General features: G+C 40.8%; 1 protein-coding gene across 2 annotated transcripts in view; it reads left to right on the top strand.

The window, feature by feature from the left end:
* The window catches only part of LOC123509550, a 103,340-nt gene that overhangs the window by 5,482 nt on the left and 73,361 nt on the right, over positions 1–24,497 (top strand). For both annotated transcript variants that reach the window (XM_045263920.1, XM_045263919.1), the window contains 9 exons: positions 447–520; positions 21,362–21,497; positions 21,743–21,909; positions 22,146–22,327; positions 22,658–22,749; positions 22,917–23,074; positions 23,562–23,733; positions 24,008–24,117; positions 24,310–24,460. In XM_045263920.1, coding sequence (XP_045119855.1) covers positions 447–520; positions 21,362–21,497; positions 21,743–21,909; positions 22,146–22,327; positions 22,658–22,749; positions 22,917–23,074; positions 23,562–23,733; positions 24,008–24,117; positions 24,310–24,460 — 1,242 coding nt within the window. The remainder of the gene's footprint in view (positions 1–446; positions 521–21,361; positions 21,498–21,742; positions 21,910–22,145; positions 22,328–22,657; positions 22,750–22,916; positions 23,075–23,561; positions 23,734–24,007; positions 24,118–24,309; positions 24,461–24,497) is intronic.

Raw genomic sequence — 24,497 nt, 5'->3', positions numbered from 1 at the left:
ACTCGTAACTCTTGCTTCTTTCTTTAATTTTCTTATTAATTCCAGTTCTGAAGTCACGGCTAGGGCCACTCACTTAAGTCTAACAACCTTTGGAGACATAATTAAGAGTTCTGAGGTACTGAAAGATGCACAAACTTCCTTACTGATACTGGACAATACATAGTGTTCTGTAGCATCGGCCGGACTTGTTTACAACCATCTGCTGTAGAGATGCTGCCATCTTTTGACCGTTTCTGGAAGTGTGCAAGGCACGAGTTGTTTGAATTAATTTGTTGGCCGTCCAGACTCAAATTATTAAATCATTATCTGGACACTGTCCAGATAAATCAAAATCCAGATAAATAAGGTCCGGATAAACAAGGGTCAAGTGTATATGATGCTCTGTGCATCCATCCAGCTTGGTGTAGCTGAGAGAGTGAGAATTGGGTGTTGCTTGTGTCTGTCAGGTTCCCAGCCTTGAGGTGGAGGGCGACTCAACTTGGTTCAAGGAGGCAGTCCAGACCCATGACTTATACTTCAGGTGGGTGACTTTCATCTCCATGTATGTTCATCATGTCACTACTCTGTCAAGCATGTACATGTGTCAGACTTGTCATATTCCTTGATACAGTAAACTCTATAAATTAGATTAATTTTTGAGAACACTTTGTCAAAATATCCAAGGATCTGATTTATCTAAAGTTTTAGTGATATTCTGAAAAGATATTGATTTATTAGAATTATTAAAACAGAACACATATTTATGCATTCAAAACAAAGACAAGAGGAGGAAAGAAGCCACAGAGCCCTGTGAGAGGTGTTTATCAATGGTTACATATCACCTGTGAGCTTCTGTAAGCCATGAGTAGTATCATAATCCCATTATAGTGCACTATGGAACATTCTGTAACCTTTTCAGAATTTTCTGGAACACAATTTGGGAATGGAGGAACATATGAGTAGTGTAGAGTGTGTGAAATCACCTGTGAGCTTCCATAAGTCATTATAGTGCTAGCAGTCTGAAACCAGGTATGTGATGGGGTCAGCGAGAGTATTCCCTTGCCTGTGGCGGTGATATACTTCTTAAATTAGTGACGTGTGATTGCTGTGATATACAGTAGAGACTCAATGCTCAAACTTAATTAATTCCAAATGGCTGTTCGAGTATTAAAAAGTTTGATTATTGATACCTATAAATCAGGTAATTCGTTCTCATCCTAGCAAAACCCCATGTTTACTGTCATACCTCGCCCAACATGACAGTTAGGTTCCTGAGCTCGTCGTGCACGGTGAGATTCCTGTTGGGCGAGTAATAGGCCCTATGGGAAAATAGGGGTTAGGTTCCCAGATCCTCTCAAAAAAACACTTTTTTACCAAAAAGACAAAAATAAAACAATAAATGAAGTACCAAACACACATTTTATTTAACTGCAGTACTAGTACAGTAATACTCCACTTAACAAACAGGATAGGGGGTGTCAAAGCTGTTCATAGAGTGGAAATTCATTAAGCGGACATAATTTTCCCATAGGAAATAATGGAAATAGGGGGATGCGTTCTGGGCTGGTCCTCAACATACCACATGGATTTAAAAAAAAAAAAAAAAATATATATATATATATATATATATATATATATATATATATATATATATATATATATATATATATATATATATATATATATATATATATATATATATATATATATATATATATATATATATATATATATATATATATATATATATATATATATATATATATATATATATATATATATATATATATATATATATATATATATATATATATATATATATATATATATATATATATATATATATATATATATATATATATATATATATATATATATATATATATATATATATATATATATATATATATATATATATTTCTATTACCTTTTTACAAGCCTTGTCCCCAAGAAAGGATTGTTTTTGTAATGCATAAAGTGAAATCTTACATGAAATTCCAACAAATAAAGCAGAGATGATGAGATCGGCCACAGACTGCTGAGACTCCGGCGACTTGGCCGCTTCTTCTTCTTCTTGTGACCTTTTTTAGCATGGCGTGTTGTCTTTCACCATGATATTAAATTTGTTTCCACTCCTCTATTGCCTGCTATAATGGATATCATATCTTAGTATTCATATACGCTCATGCCATGAGGATAATCTGGATTCCATGGCAGTGAATGATAGTGAATTACTAATGAAATACCACGGTATTTCATTAGTAATTCACTATGCAGGACTAGGGATGTGCACTGTCATCCAGTAAATTGGTATTACCAGTATTACCAGTATTACTGGTATCAAAACAGGACAGTGACGGTTGCGAGAAGGGAGAGGACAGAGCTTTGTATACGAACAAATGTGCAGCCGTTTGATTACCAGATATTTTCACCATTAATAAGCCTTCGGTGTTAATGTAAGTTCATAAATGAAAAACTACAAACAATGTACAGTAATACCTCGATATGATCGCCCCAACATACAATTTTTTTTTATATACGACAAAAAATTTCATAATTTACCCATTGAAATACGAAGATATTTTTAAAATACGAATAGCCATCGGTAGGTAGCGCAGCAATCGCTCGGCTACCCGTCCACCAGAACATTCAGTCCACGTTGTGTATTGTTGTTCATCCTTTGTGCATGTATGTGTCTGTGCTCCTCAGCAGTGTGTATTTTTTCTTAAGTTTTGTGAACTCAAAATCATGAGTCCCAAAAGTAAAAGTTTGGCGAGAAACACACAAAATAGCTGGTATTCACATACTGATTACACTTAGAAATTCAATAAACGAGTGAGTACAAATGGTGTTCTGCCCACAAACAACTCTTCCTCTTTGCAATGCAAAACACCATAAGTCTCTAGATGTCATGGTTACTAAAATATCACAGGTTGAATGAGGTGGTATCATTGGTTTACGTGGCTCTGCATCCGATCGGGTTCATTAGCTTTGGCTAGAGCGATAGGAAACGGGCCGAGCCACTCTCATTCAAAAGTTGTCTCCCAGTAACATGGCGAGAGACCTGAGGTATAGAAGTAAGGCATGCGGGAGAGGTGGCGGAATCAGACACAGTGAAATCACTGTCTCTCCCACCATCCATCGTTGGTGACACAGTGACGTAGAGCATATGTTTACTCCTGATGAGTGTTGCCAGCTCATAAGCAAAGAAAACGGGAAGAAAATAGCCAAAATATAGACGTAAAAAGCCTAAACGTCTATTGACATGCCCCAAGTCTTGTGTGATGAACGTCTATCGATGTGTCCTGAGTTTTGCGGGTTAAGTTGTTATTTTGGGCAATATAGTTGATTTATATCATGCATACAATAAACATTGTATTTATCTTATATTGAGTCTATATTTGGTTGGTATTTAAAGCATGTTAATTTTTTTGGGGGGTAAATTCATATCACAAGAAGGAATTAATTCTATTTCCATTAATTTCTATGCGAAAAATTTATTGATATACGATTTTTTTTATATACAATGATCGTCACGGAATGAATTAAATTTGTATGTCGAAGTACCACTGTACAAGAATGTTATTCTGTTGACCGCGGCAGCACAACTAGCGGAGGGAGGAGAGGGAGAGGCCAGGGAACCTTTGTTTACAACTACATGTGTGGCATTCGACAATCAGGGATTTTTTTGAGTATTAAATCAAACTTTTGTGTTTGAGTATTGTAAAGTTCTACTATTTAGACGTTTTAGTATTGAGTCTCCACTGTATATGAAAGACGTCACAGATAGGTAAATATAAACTAATGCTATAACTCAAAATAAATATTCTATTATAGCCAAGAAACCAAACTCAATGTCTGTGAAGTACTCATACAACAACAATGAAACTTGGCATAGTTACTTTACAGTCTTCCTTAAATAAATAGAATGGCTTATGCTGACTTTCTCTGTAGTTCTAAGATGGTTAAGTAGTGAAATAATGATTTTTTTTTTAATGCAGCTGGAGGGAATATCAGCAGATTGTGTGTTATTTTCTTGTTAAAAAATGTATATTAAAACCTGGGCGAGTGGGAACATTTAGGCCTGCACAACCAGGCCTCACGAGTTGTGTGTCACCTGTATGACTGTGACCTGGGTTAGGTCCCGTGCTTGACTTTTACCTCTTCAGCGGTGTGGAAACAAAATCATAATTTACTGTACAATGCAATTCTATCACTCATTACATCATTTATAACCTTGTGATGTTCATAAGTGTGCACATGTATCCACTTCTCCTTTTCCATACCAGGCCTAACGATATCAGGTCATCATTCACCAATCAGGGCAGAGGGGTATGGCAACACTGCAGGAAAGGGAATACCCTCGCTGACGCCACATAAAAATGGTTTTAAGAGTGGTCACACTATAGTAACGTAATATTTCCGCTATACTTGTAGTGCACTGCAGAACACTCCATAACCTCATGGAATTTTCTGGAGCACAATTTTGGAATGAAAGGACAAAGGGGTAGTGTTGGTGTTTACAATCACCTGTGAGCTTCCATAAGCCATGAGTGACGTCATAAACCTGATATAGTGCATTGTGGAACACTCCTAACCTTCCAAAATTTCCCACACCGGATGTTTGCCATATATATCACTGCTGTTTGATTTAAATGAAAATAATCCATTGGTTATATAGAATCCGGTTTATTTAATATCTGACTTAAACATATCTGATTTTATAAAGGGTTTATATATATATATATATATATATATATATATATATATATATATATATATATATATATATATATATATATATATATACAGTAAGGTCCCGAGTTACGTCAGAGTTACGTTCCTGAAACATGACGTAAGTCGATTTTGTACGTAACTCGAGTTTTTGTACTTTCAAAGCATATTATCGAGTTTTCAACCAATAATTTTTTATGGTTGTTCAGGTAAGTAAAAGGTTATATTGTTATATTGGTATATTATTTACAACTATGTAGGAATATGAAACACAAGCTTGTTTTTGTTGTTGATTAGGGCCGCGAACGCGAAGGACTGCATGTTGCCAGAGGGGTGGACGCCTGAGGCCGCCAGGAGGGTAGGCAGGTCGAATGTTGTGACGCCCAGAGTGGACAGCTGGGAGCGTAGTGCAGTGCGGTGGGAGTAGAAGCGTGGGCAGCGGAGCAGGAAATGCAATAGGAAAGGGCAATAGGGATTAGCAGACAGACGCAGACGGTGCAAGTGAGCTGCAAGTGTCGTGTGGCCCAGATGAAGGCTCCGGAGTTGTTATTGTTGTGATGGGTGCGCGAGCCCTCAAGGTCGTCAACCTACCCGTTGTCATGGTAACGGGCTTCCCATTTTCTTCTTCACTCCCTCACACACAGCTGCTGCCTCCCTTCTCATGTCTTTTAATTATGTCCACTTTTTCTTGTAGCGTAATGGTTTTCCTTTTCTTAGCATCACTGCGATCACTCAGGAGTTTTCTTTTTGGTGCCATTGAGCAAGATACTAAGATAGTCAGCAAACGCAGATGTAGGAACACTCTTGCCAGGGGCGACGGTGTGGTGGAACTGAGGTACGTAGAGTGTTATTGTATTCAAGCGTGAGGTGGGCGGTGTGGCGGATAACCACTATAGTCCGACACAAATATGAAGGCCGCTGAGGGGGGAGACCTATCGGGAATTCCCGGGTTGCAGCGTCGCCAAACGTCGCAGCCCCAATTATAGGATTAACACTGAAGTGTGGAGAAACGCCCATCTCTCCTCTCTCTCTCTCTCTCTCTCTCTCTCTCTCTCTCTCTCTCTCTCTCTCTCTCTCTCTCTCTCTCTCTCTCTCTCTCTCTCTCTCTCTCTCTCTCTCTCTCTACTACTTTCTCCTGTTTCTTATTACTATATAGTTCTCTCATGCATGTGTGTGTGTAATCCTGCTTGTGCGAGTCTTTCAACAGTTTACGTATTGGTTCTCCTGTGACGCGGCATACACACACACACTCTCTCTCTCTCTCTCTAAAATAGACAAGTAGACATACATCTTTTTTGTTGTTTTATTTTATTCTTTTTCCACACCACACCCAGAGTTAAGGTGCGTTTTTTTTTTTTATAGAGGTTTTACCCTGTAAGCATAATCTGCTCTCAGCTATTTAATCAGACAGTTCTTCGTCAGAAGTGTCCTCCACATTAATAATAAAAGAATCCTCTAAGCAGAACTTGTTGACGCTGTAAATAATTAATTTCTCTTGACTGTGAAGGTTGCGATGGTGAGTAGCGCGGACGAGATATTCACCTTCCATCCTGAGCGACAGGGAGGGGAGGAGTGACTTGATTTGACCTGGGGATTATCAGCGGTCAGGGAGGTTGACCTCACTCATGTCCAACTTTGAAAAGTAGCAATGCTGGAGAGCAGTGGTGCTACATTTTGTGGTATCTATACAAAATCATTGTATTCATTATACTAAAACAATATTCAAAGCTCTCTATACATCCTTATTAGAAATTTAGAGGAATACACTTTTATGACGGTTCATTAAGATGTAAGTAAATAATGAAATTGAAACGTGTGCTACGATGCTTGGCGACGCCACAGCCGGGGAATCCCCGTTAGGTCTCCCCCCTCAGCGGCCTTCATATTTGAGTCGGACTATAGTGACGCCTGGTAGCCAACAATAACAATAAACCCCGCGCTTTACGATTTATAAATTTTCTATTTTTTAAATCTTAAATTGCCTTATAGTGGACTGACGTAAGTGCGAGTTTGACGTAACTCGATACCGACGTAACCCGGGACCTTACTGTATATATATATATATATATATATATATATATATATATATATATATATATATATATATATATATATTTTTTTATATAGGGAAGAGGACCGACCAAGGGCAAAAAAAAAAAGAAAAGATAAAAAAAAGGCCCACTTGAGTGCTGGCTCTCTAAAAAGTAAAAAAGCGTCACCCAAAATTGGGGAGCAAATGCCTCGATACCTCCCTTTTAAAAGAAGGCAAGTCGTAGGAATTCGGAAATACAGATGCAGGGAGGGGGTTTCAGAGTTTACCAGTGAAAGGGATGAATGATTGAGAGTACTGGGTAACTCTTGCAGTAGAGAGTTGGACAGAATAGGGATGAGAGGAAGAAGAAAGCCTTGTGCAGCGAGGCTGCAGAAGGCGGTCCCTAAAACTCCCAAGTATGATTACCAGCCCACGTGCTATCACTGCCGAGGAAAAGGGCATTTTAAGTTCAATTGCCCAAAGTTAGTAACAGCTGAAACTCCCAAGTCCTCGCAGAAACAAGTTGCCTTGGTGTGGCCAGACCAAGTTTGTGGTGATGAGTTGACTGCTCCTTCAGGCTTTAGAAGTGATGAGAAGGCACGGCGTGTGCCTGAGTTGTGTTTGGAGGAGAGAGAGCAGGTTGGCCCACCTGTTCCTCCCCTTGTTGCCTCGCCCGTACCTAAAGATAGTGAGCTCGACTGGTGCCGTCCTTTCCTGTGTGGAGGCACTGTCGAGATTGATGGCACAAAGTATCCCGTCACCATACTGCGTGATACGGGAGCACAGCAGTCAGTGTGCCGAAATGTCACTGGGAAGAAGGTGACATCTAGCAAGGCAGTGTTGTGTCGTGGACTTAACACTGTGGAGGAGTTCGTGACGGCTGAGGTGACGCTGTCATGTCCTCTTGTCACTGCTACGGCTCAGGTAGCAGTGGCAGATGAACTGCCAGTCGCAGGAGTGGACTTCCTGCTTGGGAATGATTTGGCTGGTGGTCGTGTATGGATCCCAACCTCTGATGAGGATGAGGTTGCTGAAGAGTCTGGGCCAGTGGTGCAAGACTCTGTAAATGTTGTTACCCGCTCTCAGGCCCACCGGGCTGAGAGAGAGCCTGTTACTACCCAGGAGGCTGCTAGCAGCCAGGTGGGATTAACTACAGATGGGAGTAGCAGTGCTGATGTGGTGGAGCCAGTGTTGGGCTCACCATTGAGTTCTGGTGTGGAGGCTGACGGTGACGGTGTGGAGTCACTCATTAATGCACCGGACTTGACTTTGGGAGTTGTTCCTGAGAGTGAGGACGGAGTGTTGGGTGTAGCTGAGTTGTTTGATGGTTATTCTCACTCCGCAGAGCACTATGGAGGGAGCACTCGTGCTGAGTTGCTTCCTGGTGTGGAGGCTGAGGGCTCTGATGTTCAGCACAAGTCCCGGCATGATAAATCAGGCAGTTTGTTGGAAGTTGGCGCCCAGGGTGGGGAGACTTCCAGTTCTGCGGGGGGGTGGGAAGTTTCTCCCCCTGTGGAGCATCGTGGAGGCAGGGAGCGAGCTGTTCCCTTGCCTGGTGACTGCCTGGCTGGTGGTGATGATCCTTCTGAGGACTCACCAGATCACAATGGCAGGAGCGGAGCAGCCTGGGCCAGCTCTCCATCCTCGATGCCGTGTGGGACGTAGGGTTGCAGCGTTGCCTCAACCCCATGACCCTATAGTGCCCCTTTCTCTTACCCAGCTAGAGCCTGCAGAGCTCATTCATAGGCAGCAGGAGGACCCGGCGTTGGCCTCCTTCTTTGCTCGAGTGGGTGAGGGAAGTGAGGAGTTGGAGGGCAAGGAGGAGTTTGTCTTGCATCAAGGGGTGTTGTGTCGTAGATGGCAGGAGAGTGACGGTGGTGACCTACTGCAAGTAGTTGTGCTGCATAAGCTGCGTGAGGCACTTGTGCTGTTGGCACATGAGGGGCCTATGGCTGGACACCTAGGCATCCGATAGACCATCGCTCACCTGTGTCGCAATTTTTGGTGGCCCAGCATGTCTGGAGAAGTAGCCACGATTCTTAAGTGCTGCCACACTTGTCAAGTGGTGGGCAAGCCTAATCAGACACCCCCTGTGGCGCCACTCCACCCCATCCCTGCTGTTGATCCTCCCTTCACGAGGGTTTTGATTGATATAGTAGGTCCTCTGCCTACTACCAGGGCTGGTCACAAGTATTTGTTGACCATAATGGATGTTACCACGCAGTACCCTGAAGCAATTCCCCTGAGAAGCACTCACTCTAAGGTGGTGCTGAAGGCTTTGTTAACCGTCTTTACACACTTTGGATTGCCAGCAGAGCTGCAGTCCGATCAGGGGACCAACTTTACTTCAAAGTTGTTTAAGGATACGATGACTGCGTGGGGAATCAAGCATATTGTGTCCAGTGCTTATCATCCGCAGTCTCAGGGAGCCCTGGAGAGACATCATCAAACTCTCAAAACCATGCTCAAGAGTTTCTACATGGAGAGAGATAAGGATTGGGACGAGGGTGTCCCCTTTGTCTTATTTGCGGTGAGAGAAGCGCCCACTGAGTCCTTGGGTTTCTCACCCAATCAGCTAGTGTTTGACACCGAGTACGTGGACCGCTCGACGTAGTTCGGGAGGCTTGGTGTCAGCCGTCGCCTGAACGCCCTGTCTCACTGCTTAAGAGCCTCATGAGCAGTCGAGAGAGATTGGCCAAGGCATTAGAGGTGACGCAGGCCCACCTTTGTAAGGCCCAGCAGAGTATGAAGGGGTATTATGACCGAAGGGCCGAGTATCGGAGTTTTGCCCCTGGAGATGAAGTGCTCGTGCTGTTACCACTTCAGGGCCAGCCGCTTGCTGCCCGCTATAGTGGCCCCTATAACATAACATAAATAATAGGATAACAAAGGGCCACCAGGGCCCATCTAGGTTATCCTGTATCAGTCGCACAGCGACCTCGTCATCAGTACTTAAAGATACACTTACAAGTACACAATACATTATATACTAATTCTAAATATTTGGCCCATTAACAGGGCTAAGTCCTGCAGCAATTCCTCTACAATCTGTAATCCCCATACATGGGGATCATGTCTTGTTTAACTATAGTAAATTTCTTATAAAAACTATCATGCAGCGCTATACATAATTATAAATCTAATAAATTTAAGTGCTTATCTAATCTGTTTTTAAACATTGTCAAACTAGTGCTATTTACAACCGTCTCTGGCAATGCATTCCAGAAGTCTACCACCCTATGACTAAAGAAATATTTTCTTATATCTAACCTGCAGCCTTGCTTTCTAATCTTCCTGCCATGATTTCTAGTCCTACTTCCTCCTCTAAGGTAAAGAAAGATCTCACATCTATGTAGTTTGTATCTGAGAACATTTTAAATAACTCTATCATATCCCCTCTTATACATCTCCTCTCAAATGAAAACATGTTTAATTCCTTTAATCTATCTCTATACTCCAGGCGCTTTAATGCTGGTATCATCCTAGTTGCTCTTCTCTGAACTGCTTCTAACATGTTGATATCCTGCCTATAGTGGGGTGACCAGGCCTGTATGCAATACTCTAAATGGGGCCTAACATAGGAATTATATAAGCTACGCACCACTTCCTTACTTTTATAACTAACATTTCTATTTATAAAACCCAGGATCCTATTTGCCCTATTTCTTGCTTCTAAACATTGCTTTGAAAATTTCATAGTCCTGTCTATCACTACTCCTAAATCCTTTCCTTCCTCTACTGCCTCTAGCCAACATCCCTCCATCTCATAGTTAAAGTTTGTGTTGTCTTTACCTAAATGCATAACCTGACACTTTTTAGAATTAAACTCCATCTGCCACCTGTCTGCCCATGCTATCAGCCTGTCCAGGTCTCGTTGTATTCTGTAATTGTCCTTTTCACCCTGTACTGCACATGCTATCTTAGTATCATCTGCAAACTTTGATACTTTGCTACTAATTCCTATATCTAAATCGTTAATGTACACCAAGAAAAGAAGAGGTCCTAGCACTGATCCTTGGGGTACCCCACTAACCACTTCCTTCCACTCAGACATTGCCCCATTTAATACTACTCTCTGTTTCCTATCAGAAAGCCATTCACTAATCCAATCAACTAACCTACCCCTATCCCATGTAGTCTCAATTTGTACACTAGCCTCCTATGCGGTACCTTATCAAACGCCTTGCTAAAATCTAGATATATAACATCTATGCTATTTCCATCATCTAACTCCTTGGTAATATATTCTAAGATATCGAGCAAATTTGTAAGACAGGACCTCCCTGATCTAAAGCCATGTTGGGTATCTCTAATTAATCTATTCTCATTTAAATGCTCCCAAATACTACCCTTAATGATTTTCTCTAGTATCTTACATACTATACTAGTTAAACTGATCGGTCTATAATTATTCGCATCATCCTTCCTACCTTTTTAAATATTGGAGTAACATTAGCTAACTTCCAGTCCTGAGGTATCTCAGCAAACCTAAGTGATCTTTCAAAGATTAACTTAAGTGCTTCAGAAATACTGTCTACACCCTCCCTAAGTACTCTGGCATGTAGCTCATCAGGACCACTAGCTTTCCTATCGTCTAGTTCAAGAATAAATTTCCTAATAATTCCCGGTTTTATATCAATATTTTCTAAAGCTCTTAAACTACTCGTCGCACTGTTTGTAACAGGATTTCCTATTCTTTCCTAGTAAATACTGAAGAAAATTGTTCATTCAATAATTCTACTATGTCTTCATTTTGATCCACTACTACACCATCTTTTCTGAGTGGTCCAATCCTATCCTTATTTCTTTTATCACTGACCTTGTAATAACTATATAATTTTTGGGATCTTTACTCCCAGCTCTAGCTAGTTTTATCTCTGCCTGCCTTTTACTTTTTTATAACCTTACTCAAATCATCTCTGACCTGTCTGTACCTAATCAAATCTACATCTTCCCACTTTTCTGCAACTCTCTGTATGCCCTCTTCTTCTCTCTGATCTGGCTACCTATCTCATGAGTCCACCATAATGGCTTCCTGTTTCTCTGCCTTATATCTTTGTAAGGGATACACTGCATCACTATACCCTTTACTACAACCTTAAAAATATCCCACATCTCCTGTGCAGTTTTATTTCCAAAACTATCTTCCCAGTTTACCTCTCCTAATAACTGACGTAACCTACCATAATTGCCTTTCTGATAGTTTGGGACTCTAGTCTTATTCACTATATTATCCCTACTGGAATTAATGATAAATCTAATTATATGATGGTCACTGTTTGCTAAAGTCTCTCCTACCTCAACTTCCTTTAAACAATGCTCAATATTTGTTAGTACTATGTCTAAAACCTTCCTCCCCCTAGTAGGTTTATCTACCATCTGCACTAAATAGTTATCCTGAAAACTTTCCATAAACTTATTTTCACTAGCATCTCCTACCATCCTCTCCCAGTTTACTGACTTAAGATTAAAATCCCTAAGATAATTGTCTGACTAGTACACCCCTATTTATCTCATCTACCATAAGGTTGTCTACATCTGCTGACTGGTTAGGTGGTCTATAAAAGCTCCTACTCTAATAACCTTACTTTTGTTTACTCTAACATCCAGCCATAAGGACTCTACTCTGTTATCTACCTTAATACCATTAACCTGACTGGAAATGAAGGATTTTTTACATAAATAACTACTCCTCCACCTATCCTACCAATTCTCTGGTGTAAATACATAATGTATCCATCTACTTCATATTCTTTCCTATTTTCCTAAACTTTTCCTCATTTACCCATGCCTCTGTGACACATACAACATCTAAGTCCTCCTCAACTATATAACTAGATAACTCGTCCTTCTTGTTCCTAAGACTCCTGGCATTTACATAAAAACATTTAAGTCCTGCTACCTTCCTAGATGCTGTCTCCTTATTTGGAATCCTAATCTTATTCTCTCCTATTTGCACCTGGAAATCTTTCCTAATCTTTTCACTATCTCTGTTTATCCTATCTAATTTATGTCTAGCATCTTTCTTCTGGAATGCATTTGCTACCTCACCCCCTACACTCCATCCCAACTCCCCCTCCAGACATCCACTCAGCACATCCACACCCTTCCTACTCAGATGCACACCATCCCTAGCATACAAATCCCTTCGCCCATAGAACCTATCCCATACATCCACAAAGCTGACACCCACATCCTTACACATCCCTTTTACCTGATCATTCACACCAATGGCTCTAGACAACCATTCCCTGCTAACATACACACGAGGCAAGATTCCTGACACTACACACCTCCTACCACTCTCCCTTATCTTGCCTAACATTTCCCGAAATCTTGCCACTAACTCCTCCGACCCACCTGCTCTGACATCGTTCCCACCTACGTGCAAAACTACTACACCCTCCCTCTCCATCCCCCCAACCCTCTTCTGCACCTCCTCACTCACTGCCTTCACACCTGCACCAGGCATACACACGTTCGTCCTCCTATCCCTGTCTTTCCCACAGAAAGTGCTATCTAAATACCTAACCTGAGAGTCACCCACCACACACACCTGAGGTGTGCTACGCACAACCATCCTCCTCCTCTCCTCTACCTCCTTCTTTCTCCTTTCACTCACCACAACCACTTCATTCACTCCACTCACTTTCACTCTCCCTCCCTCCAACAAACCGAACCTATTTTCACACTCAACAGGTTTAGTCCTATCCTCCCTAACTGCCTCCGCTTTCCTTCCCTCGCAACCTGCCATCTCTGCCCATCCTGACTACTATCTTTCCCAGTCTGGCTCGCCTGCTCCCTCTTCCCCACTCTGCTCTTCCCGACAGAGGCCAAGCCACCCTGTCGCCCTCAGAAGGTCCAACCTTCGGCCTAACACTGATCTCCTGCGTAATTTTTTCCACTGCCTCCCCAAGCCTCTTAACCTCCTCCTTCAACTCAAAGATGAGAACTTCGTTCGCACTTTTCCCCTCACTTAGCTTTCTGATTTCCTCTCGTAATTCTCGGTGCTCAAGAGAAAGAACTAAATTCTCGCTCTTGAGCCTACACACCATACACTCAGAAAAGTCAACGACCTTCCTATGTTATAGAGAAGAAGGTACGTGACCTCGACTACCTGGTGGTCACTCCTGACCGGCGCAAGAGGGCTCAGTTGTGTCACGTTAACATGCTGAAGCCCTATTTTCGTTCTACTAGCCAGAAGGGGTCTTTTAGTTCTGCTGTGCAAGAGACATCTTCAGTTTTACTTTTCTGCCGGGAGGGAGAGGCTCCAGAAGTTATTGGGCCTGAACCTGTTGTTCCTACAGGGCAGTGGGAACGGAATAGCCTCCATCTCTTGAGGGAAAAGGTTGAACACCTAGGGGATCAGCAAGATGAGTTGCTTCGGTGGCTGAGGAAGTACTCCTCTGTGTTTAGCAGTGTCCTGGGCAGGACCCAGTTGATAGAACACGATATTGATGTTGGGGATGCAGAGCCTGTCAAACTGCCCCTACCGAGTAAATCCTATGAAGCAAGCAATGGTGGAGAAGGAGTTGGAGTACATGCTTGAGCATGGGCTCATTACTCGGACTTACAGTCAATGGAGTTCCCCAGTCACCCTGCAGCCTAAGCCTGACGGCAAGGTCAGGTTTTGTATTGACTTCAGGCGGGTGAATGCTCTAACCAAAGTAGACACTTATCCCTTGCCCCGTGTAGATGACTCTGTGGACCGAATTGGGTCAGCTACTTTTATCACCAAAGTGGACCTTGTCAAGGGGTACTGGCAGGTCCCATTGATGGAGCGGGCTAAGGAGATAGCTAGCTTTGTGGCCAACGGCCCTGTCTATCAGTGTCAAGTGATGCCTTATGGGCTGCAAAATGCCCCAGCCACATTTCAGCGTCTCATGGACCGAGTTACTGATGGTCTGACTCACTGTGTAGTATACATTGATGACGTGGTCATCTATGACACAACATGGGCTGAGCATCTGACTAATGTAGAAGCCCTCTTTGCACGATTCCAGGAAGCGGGATTAGTTGTCAACTTGGAGAAGTGTGAATTTGTACAAGCTCGGGTGCAATACCTGGGTTACCGAGTGGGCCATGGCTACATCACTCCTCCTGAAGCCAAAGTAGAAGCAATCAGGCGGTTCCCCGCACCGACCTGTTGCCGTGCCTTGCAGAGATTCTTAGGAGTGGTAGGTTACTACCGTCGTTTTGTAACGGGGTATTCAACCCTCCTGGCACCTCTAACAGATCTCTTGCAAAAGGGTAAGAAGTGGGCCTGTAGTGAAGACTGTGAGAGCACCTTCCACCGAGTTAAGACCATTTTATGCGAGATGCCAGTGCTCCAGGCCCCTGACTTCAGAAAAAGTTTTGCTCTCGCAGTAGATGCCAGTCAGGTGGGAGTAGGCGCAGTTTTATTGCAGTCTGATGACCAGGGTGTTAACCACCGTGTGTGTTATTTTTCGAAAAAGTTTACTCCCGCCCAGAAGAACTATTCAGTCATTGAGCAAGAAATGCTTGCCATTTTGCTAGCCTTGCAGCATTTTGAAATTTACATCCCCGCTTATGGGCCCCAAGTAGTCATCTATTCAGATCATAGTCCCCTTCAGTTCTTAGAAAAGTTTAAATTTAAAAATCAGCGTTTTAACTCGCTGGAGTCTTCTACTCCAGGAGTACAATATCATTGTCAGACATATAAAAGGAACAGACAACGTTGTGGCTGATTGTCTGTCCCGGGGCCATTCTCTTTAATCAGTTCCATGCCTTTTTAAAAGAAATTTTGTAAATGTTTTGTTTCCAAAATTTTTTCTTTTAAGGCCTATGGCCAAATTATTATTTCAGCGGGCCCTCGGCTGTTCTGCTGAGTAGACAACCCACCTCCCTCTTCTCGCTTCTCGTTGCGAGCGGGACTCAGTCTCAAGGTAGCCTTCAGCGGAGATAGACACGCACTCTTGTCGGTCTGGCACAGTGTTAGGGAGATTCGTGTTGCTGGGCTTCTCTTGTTGCTCATTAGTCATCGGTCTGGGATTTGTGCCCTCCCTTGAGTAGCTGGCTTGCTACTGGGTAGACCGTGTATATATATATGGCTGTATATATATATATATATATATATATATATATATATATATATATATATATATATATATATATATATATATATATATATATATATATATATATATATATATATATATATATATATATATATATATATATATATATATATATATATATATATATATATATATATATATATATATATATATATATATATATATATATATATATATATATATATATATATATATATATATATATATATATATATATATATATATATATATATATATATATATATATATATATATATATATATATATATATATATATATATATATATATATATATATATATATATATATATATATAGTGGAGACTCAATACTCAAACTTAATTTGTTCCAAAGGGTTGTTCGAATATTAAAAAGCTCGACTATTGATACCTATCAATTAGATAATTTGTTGTAATATTTGCAAAACCTCATGTTTATAAAAGTGTTTATAAAAATTTCAATGTATTTTTTTTCATCATTTTTATTTGAACATAATGTAAGTGAAGGCTGGTGATGGATAACTTAGAAGAAAAGGGGAGAATGGTGGGGAGGAGGAGGGAAGTCGTTGGACGAGGAGTCACCATCCATTAAAACGTCTTTGTAACTCTTCTGGTGTGATTCCTGTAAATCCACTAGTAGAGAGATGTGGCTCACAAACACTTGCACTCTCATCAGATTCTTTATTTTCATCACTAATAAGCCTGTTTGATGCCATTGTAAGTTTCTAAATGAAAAGTTACTGACAACACTCTGAAGAATGTTGTTTTTCAAGCCTACGGCAGGACTAGAGATGCACAACGGCATCCGGTATACTGGATTACTGGTATTACCAGTAATGCAGTATCAGAACAGGACAGAGGTGGCTGCGAGAAGGGAGAGGACACACGAACTTTGTATATGACCAAATGTGCGGCTGTTTGATTACCAGATGTTTTCACCACTAATAAGCCTTTGGCGTTAATGTAAGTTTATAAATGAAAAACTACAGACAGAATACATGCAACCCCCACTTAACGAACGTTCACACAATGAAATTTCGCTACAACAAACGTTTCCTTTTACTACCATATGCTTGTATAATGAACACCAAACTCGCTTTAACAAAATTTTATTCAGGTAATTTTTTCCAAGTTTGAAAGCCTGTCATATCACGCAAGCCAACAGGCTTTGAATACTCCAGCACCTCTCGTGGACAACACATCCACCACTCACTCCTCTACCCTTCCCCGCTCTTAGTTCAAAACAAAAACACAGTCCAGCACCAGCTCGTCATCTCATGCTCAACAAGCCACCAAAATGCCCTGCAACCAGCCCTGCAATGTTGCCTAGCATTGCTTAGAAGAAAAGGAAGTCTCTTGCTCTCGAAATGAAGCTGAATATTATTCAGACACAGACATGAGAGGCGAGAAAACTAATAGCACTGCTTGCCACCATGGCTTGAGTCCATCTAGTGTCTCTACTATTTTCAAGTCAGCAGACTCTATTAAGAAGGCTGGTGAGACCGTATCTTCCTTGCAAGCTAAAAGAACCACCTGAACTCGTGACTCTGCAATGAATAAAATGGAAAGCCTTGTGGAAATGTACATAAGTTTTGTAAACGGTACAATGATGCACCTTTTGTTTACATTCCACAGGTTGCCAGCTAGCATCTTTCCTGTTCCACTCTCCCTCCCTTCATAAATTTAAAATCATCAACATTATAAAGTTACATACATACATTAGTGTATATTATAAAATGACTTAGTCTTAAATTAAACTGCTTAAATATTTAACTTCATAATTTTTACTTTTATTAAACCTTTACTGTACTATGATGCACTCTTGCTTTGTTTACTCTCAATGGAAGTTCAAGTCATGGGTCAAACTTGTTATAATTGGTTCGCAACATTCGCATAACGAAAGTTTTTTTAGGAAAGTAACCCCTTCGTTAAGCGTGGGTTGCCTGTACACAAGAATATTATTCTGATGAACGTGGCAGCACAACTGGTGGAGGGAAGGGAGGGAGAGGCCAGGTAGCTTTTATTTACAAGCACGTGTGTGGGCGTTCGACTATCAGGTATTTTTTTGAGTATTAAATAGAACTTTTGTGTTCGAGTATTGAAAAGTTCGACTATTTAGACATTCAAGTATTGAGTCTCCAGCGTATATATATATATATATATATATATATATATATATATATATATATATATATATATATATATATATATATATATATATATATATATATACAGGCAACCCCCGTTTAACGAAGGGGTTACGTTCCTAAAAAAACACTTCGTTAAGCGAAACTTCGTTAAGTGAACCGATTATAACAAGTTTAACCCCTGATTTGAACTTCCATTGAGAGTAAGCAAAGTGAGAGTGCATCATAGTACAGTAAAAGGTTTAATGAAAGTAAAAATTATGAAGTTAAACATTTAGGTAGTTTAGTTTGTCATTATAATGTACACTAATGTATGTATGTACGTAACTTTATAATGTTGATGATCTTAACTTTATGAAGGGAGAGAGAGTGAAATGGGAAATACACTAACCGGCAACCTGTGGAATGTAAACAAAGTGCGCATCATGGTACTGCATACAAAACTTATGTACCATATTTCCACAAGGCTTTCCATTTTATCCATTATAGAGTCACGAGTTCTGGTGGTTCTTTTAGCTTGCAAGGAAGATGAGGTCTCACTAGCATTCTTAATAGTTTCTTGACTTGAAAATAGTAGACAGTAGATGGAGTCGAGCCATGGTGGGAAGCAATGTTATTAGTTTTCTGGCCCTTCTCTTGTCTGTGAATAATACCCAGCTTCACTTCGAGAGTAAGACACTTCCTGGTCTTCTTAGGAACGTTAGGCCACATTGCAGGGGGTTTTGGTGGTAAGTTGAACTAAGGAAGATGAGCTGCTGGTGATGCTGTTATGTTTTGACTGGGCAGTGAGTGGTGCATGTGATCTTGATCTTGATGCTAAAGGTGACACAGAATTTCTTCTGAGTCAGGCCTTTGTATCGGCAGAGCCTGTGTTGTCCACGAGAGGCTTGATCTTGATCTTTATTCTACAGGTGTCTCAGGATTTCTCCTGAGGCAGGCCTTAGTACCAGCAGCTCCTGATGTATTCAAAAGTCTGTCAGCTTGCATGATACCGTTGGACTTTCAAATTTGGAAAAAAAATTACCTGGATAAAACTTCGTTAAAGCGAGTTTGGTGTTCATTAAACGAGCAGATGGTAGTAAATGAAACCTTCGTTATAGCGAAATTTCGTTGTGTGAACCTTCGTTAAACGGGGGTTGCCTATATATATATATATATATATATATATATATATATATATATATATATATATAATATATATATATATATATATATATATATATATATATATATATATAACGAAGGTTCACAACGAAATTTTGCTACAACGAAGGTTTCATTTTACTACCATCTGCTCATTTAAGAAATACCAAACTCGCTTTAACAAAGTTTTATCCAGATAATTTTTTCCAAGTTTGAAAGCCCCGCCGTATCATGCAAGCCGACAAGCTTTTGAATACACTAGCAGCCGCAAATCTAAGGCCTGCCTCAGGAGACACCTGTAGCATCAAGGTCAAGATCAAGATCAAGCCTCTTGTGGACAACACACACCACTCACTCCCATAACAGCGTCAGCAGCAGCTCGTCTTCACTTGCTCAACTTACCACCAAAACTCCTTGCAATGTGGCCTAGCATTCCTAAGAAGACCAGGAAGTCTGTTACTCTCGAAGTGAAGCTGGATATTATTCACAGACACGAGAGAGGCGAGAAAACTATAGCATTGCTAGCCACCATCTTGACTCCATCTACTGTCTCTACTATTTTCAAGTCAGCAGACTATTAAGAAGGCTGATGAGACTGTATCTTCCTTGCAAGCTAAAAGAACAACCTGAACTCGTGACTCTACAATGGATAAAATGGAAAGCCTTGTGGAAATGTGGTACATAAGTTTTGTATGCAGTACAATGATGCGCCCTTTGTTTACATTCCACAGGTTGCCGGTTAGTGTCTTTCCCGTTTCACTCTCCCTCCCTTTGTAAATTTAAGATAATCAACATTATAAAGTTACGTACATACATACATTAGTGTACATTATAATGACTTAAATTAAATTTAACTGCCAAAATGTTATACTTCATAATTTTTACTTTCATTAAACCTTTCACCGTACTATGATGCACTCTCGCTTTCAAATCAGGGGTTAAACTTGTTATAATTGGTTCGCTTAACGAAGTTTCGCTTAACGAAGTGTTTTTTAGGAACATACCCCCTTCGTTAAACAGGGGTTGCTTGTATATATATATATATATATATATATATATATATATATATATATATATATATATATATATATATATATGTTTTTTTTCCTTCTTTTTCTTGTGAAGGCATATAAACTAGTATTTAACCCCTTCGTGCCGGATGTTAAAAAAGCCTGCCTGTATGATATACGTGTGGTAGTGCCGCGCGCCCAAGCGCGGGAAACTCGTGCAAGCTTGTCATACTTGTCTTTGTGTATTATGCTGCTATTTTTTAGTCACTATATTGCCTTCGAAGAGGAAAGTGGACGCTTCTCTCTTCGGAGAAAGAGAGAGAGAGAGAGAGAGAGAGAGAGAGAGAGAGAGACTTGCTAATATTTTAGACACAAGTGGGACGCATGTAGCTTATCTTTCAAGAGGAAGATGGGGAGGGAGGGAAGGGAGAGGGAAACGAAGGAAGGAGAGAGAGAGAGAGAGAGAGAGAGAGAGAGAGAGATTAGAAAATTTTTTGTTTTTGTATTTGTGTGTGTGTGTGTGTGTGTGTGTGTGTGTGTGTGTGTGTGTGTTTTCACCTCAGTCGCCTGCTGGTCACCCAGTGTGTGTGTGTGTGTGTGTGTGTGTGTTTTCACGAATGTTACAAGGCGGGACGCATGTAGCTTATCTTTCGAGAGGGAGAGGAGGAGGAAGGGAAGGGAGATGAGGAGGGAGGAAAGGGAGATGGGGAGGGAGGGAATGAGAGAGAGAGAGAGAGAGAGAGAGAGAGAGAGAGAGATGGGAACAGTCTATGCCATTGGGTAATTTTAGACACAAGGCGGGACGCATGTAGCTTATCTTTAGTGATTGGTGGAGACAAGGATGGTGGGAGGAGCACTAGGATTTCAAGGACAGCATACGGCGTGTGTAGTTGGTATCCAACACACTATACGGGACAACTGAACTGAAGAAAGCTCAGAAAAGAAATATGACGCCTACGTAGGCGTCACCGTATTTGCTACTGGGGCTTCATGATGCCTACATAGGCGTCACCGTATTGAAGGGGTTAAACTAAGAAATCTATATTAGTTAAAGTGACCCCCATTTATCTATGAGATTATGTAGTTGTAGGAAAGAAGCAAGGATTACTAAAAGAGAGCAGGTAGTCTGAATCCTGACAGCTTTCCTTCAAGTTATTATATATGTATAGATAATGCACCATTGCTATCTGTACCAGTCATCACTCTCTATGTCCAACCAGCTATCAGAATGGCAGGATAGAGGAAGTGTGCCCACATCAAGAGGAGCATGTTGCTGCCACCAATTTCAAGCGAGCAGTGTTATCCATGCTGCACACAAGCATCACTAACCTGCAAACCAAAGTTATTGTGCATGAGGTTTGTAAATTTCTTCACTAAAACTTGTTACTGTTTTCTCTCCTCCTTGTCATTGTTGTTGTCCTCCTCCTCCTCCTCCTCCTGGTGTTATTATGACATTTACTAACGCTGCTGCTACTGCTAATGTTGATGCTTCTGCTACTTTACATACCATTAGAATACCTCATGAGATTGATGTATTGCAATATTGATATTATTTTCTTCACTGCATCATAAGCTCTAACATGCCAGTGTCACATTCTCAGAGTGACGTGGCTGGTGAGTGTGAGACGCACTATCATCGCCTGAACAGTGAGAATGACAAGGTGGTGCTGAACAAGACCAAACATAACTGCCTCTCCAATGTGCACCTCCCACACCTCCTTCACTCCCACTCCTCATCCCCCACCATGACTGTAATGCCCCACTTCAGGTAGGAAAGACTATGTATGTATTTTGTATAGCTGTTCAGAAGGTACACAGTATGTAGGATGAATGCCAGGTTTGAGTGACCATGCAGCTTCTATTTATCATGAAGATCCCACAATACAGTTGTTAGAGTGTTTGATGAAGATTTGAAGGTGGACTAAGGAATGTAGAGTCTGCAGCATCCTTGAGGCAGACTTACAGTGAGTGTCCCCATAATATTAAGTGACGTTATACTGACAGGAGCAATCAAGAGTGCCGGATGGAGAGTCAGGGAGGAGTGTGGCAGAATGTGGAATGCCAGCAAGAGGTGGAGGTGGATGGCCCTTTGGCACCCACCAAGGATTCTGTCACCTTGTCCATGTCCTCCAGTCTGGTTCTGGAGACTAGCAGGTCTGATGGGAACCAGCAAGCATTCCACCAAGGTAATCCATGCACTGCCTTGCTGCAAGTAGTCATGTTGTTATACAACTATTGAAACAATATATTTTGGATATCTTAGAATTTATTACATTGAAAAAAGGAACATAATGGTTTTTAAGGTATCCAAAATATATTAAAATTACCAAACTTGGACCATCCTTTTTATATAAACCTTGACTGCAGCCTAATCTGTATCCATTATGATCCTATTCATAAACAAGTAGCAAAGTCAGAGATGTACAGTATTTATATACATGTTATTTTCTAGTTATATCCCAACCTATATTTATGTGTGCGTAATTAAATTCACTGAAATAAGATGTTTATTTCAGACCACATATTAAGGAGGGAGTCTTTGAGGATGAAACTTGAGGAGGTAGTAATGGGTGGCCAAGCACAGGAGGCTTCCCACATTTTGGCACAGGTAAACAGCCAGCAGTGTTCCCCACCCACTGCTTCCTTTTTCATGAGCTACCTGTTTCTGGAATTTATGCTAATTTCTTTGTCATGCCAATTTTATGTATCCTGACTGGTCATGCACCATCCCTGCTTCTTTTTGATGAATGCCTCATGTTTTATTGTATCTACAAGGTTGCTGACACAATGGAGGTGCTGGCCATGGAGGAAGGCAGAAAGGAGGTAGAGTGGCCACGTATGTTCAGTCACCTGGTGAACCTGATGGGTCTTGTGCAACATGAACAAGATTTAGAGGAGATCTGGGATGACTACATTGACCAGGACAATTACAAGTGAGACACTTTTCTTGCTGTGTTGGCTTATGTTGAACAAATATGCAACATATTTTCGTTTCTCTTCTGTTTCAGAGAATGGGTGATCATAAGTTGCACATTTAGAGGCTTGGCAGTGAATACTTTAGGTAGAAATTCTGATGAAGAATTGTAATGAAGACTTCCAGAAGAAATATAATTAACATATCAACCATAACAGCAATGACAATGAATTTGACATTGTTTTCTCCTTTAGTATTGATGATAAAAGTGTAACTGATAATAACAGCAGTGCCTATCTGTGTTATTTGCTTTGCACCACTTTTGATTCACATGACTTCTATTCTGCAGCATTGCTCTGCCATACACCTCCCTTGGTCTTATTCAACCCTTATTTCTGCCTTCTGTACTTTCATCATGTATTATTTTTAATATTGTAATTTTATAATCAATATAATTATTTTCGGCTATTGTGACTTAATTTCTCATTTCTTTCTACCACCTGCAGGAGTATTGTGCTGGATGGCCTCCTGGCATGTGACTCTGGTCCTTGCATTGGTCTGGTTACACGTTTGGCCAGTGAGACACCCTCTCACATCTCCTCCCCCACTCTTTCCCTGTGGCTGGCTGGCCTTCACCTCCACACTCATGCCAATCCTTCATCCATTCCTCACATCATGGTGTGTCACTGAGTATTCATGCTTATGAGTTGAGTACCCTGCAACCTTAAATTCTAACGTGCCTTAAACATAATGTTAGTCTTCCTGAGACCTAAACAACAGAATCTGAAGTAGTATTGAAGACAAGGCACAACTGTACATTGTATTGGTTTCATGAATATTGATTTTCTGTTACAACATAATTTCTATACTAATCTAACAGTTTTGAAGGATGTAGTACAAAGCAAAGTTTATAGGCACTAAGTTGTATTTTTTTTTTTTTTTTTTTTTTCAGAGTTTGGTGAAGAGTAGACCTGAGAGTGAGGAGGCAGCTGTGATGGCAGCCTCAAGTGTTGTGTTCAGGTTGTGCCAAAAGAACAACACTGCTTGTCACACTCATTCACAGTGAGTGTCACCAAGAATTCAGTTTTTTTTTGTTTATTCCCAAAGTTTTGAATCAGATGTATGTTATATGTATCTTGTGGTCAGTAAATTTACTTAAAATTAAAATTTTTATGGAGACAGCTGTTGAGTAATTTACACTTCTTCAACAGTACTCATGTCACCTGTTAGACTAATTTACTTTTCCTTCAATAGAACATTCCTGAATTATGTGAAGGAGGAAGTGGGTGAGGGGTGTGGGTGGAATCAGACCAGCCAGCAGCAGCACAGAGTCAAGTTTGCTCTCCGGGCACTTGGTAATGCTGGTGTGGTGCCTCAAGACAACTTTCCTGAGAAGTGCTACAAAGTGAGTGGGACTTGTATTATGAGCAGTTTCCTGTGAT

Source organism: Portunus trituberculatus, chromosome 27 (genome assembly GCF_017591435.1).
Source record: "Portunus trituberculatus isolate SZX2019 chromosome 27, ASM1759143v1, whole genome shotgun sequence".
NCBI classification, from domain to species: Eukaryota; Metazoa; Arthropoda; class Malacostraca; order Decapoda; family Portunidae; genus Portunus; species Portunus trituberculatus.
The sequence above is the reverse complement of the archived record's forward strand: the minus strand, read 5'-3'. Positions and strand labels throughout refer to the sequence as shown.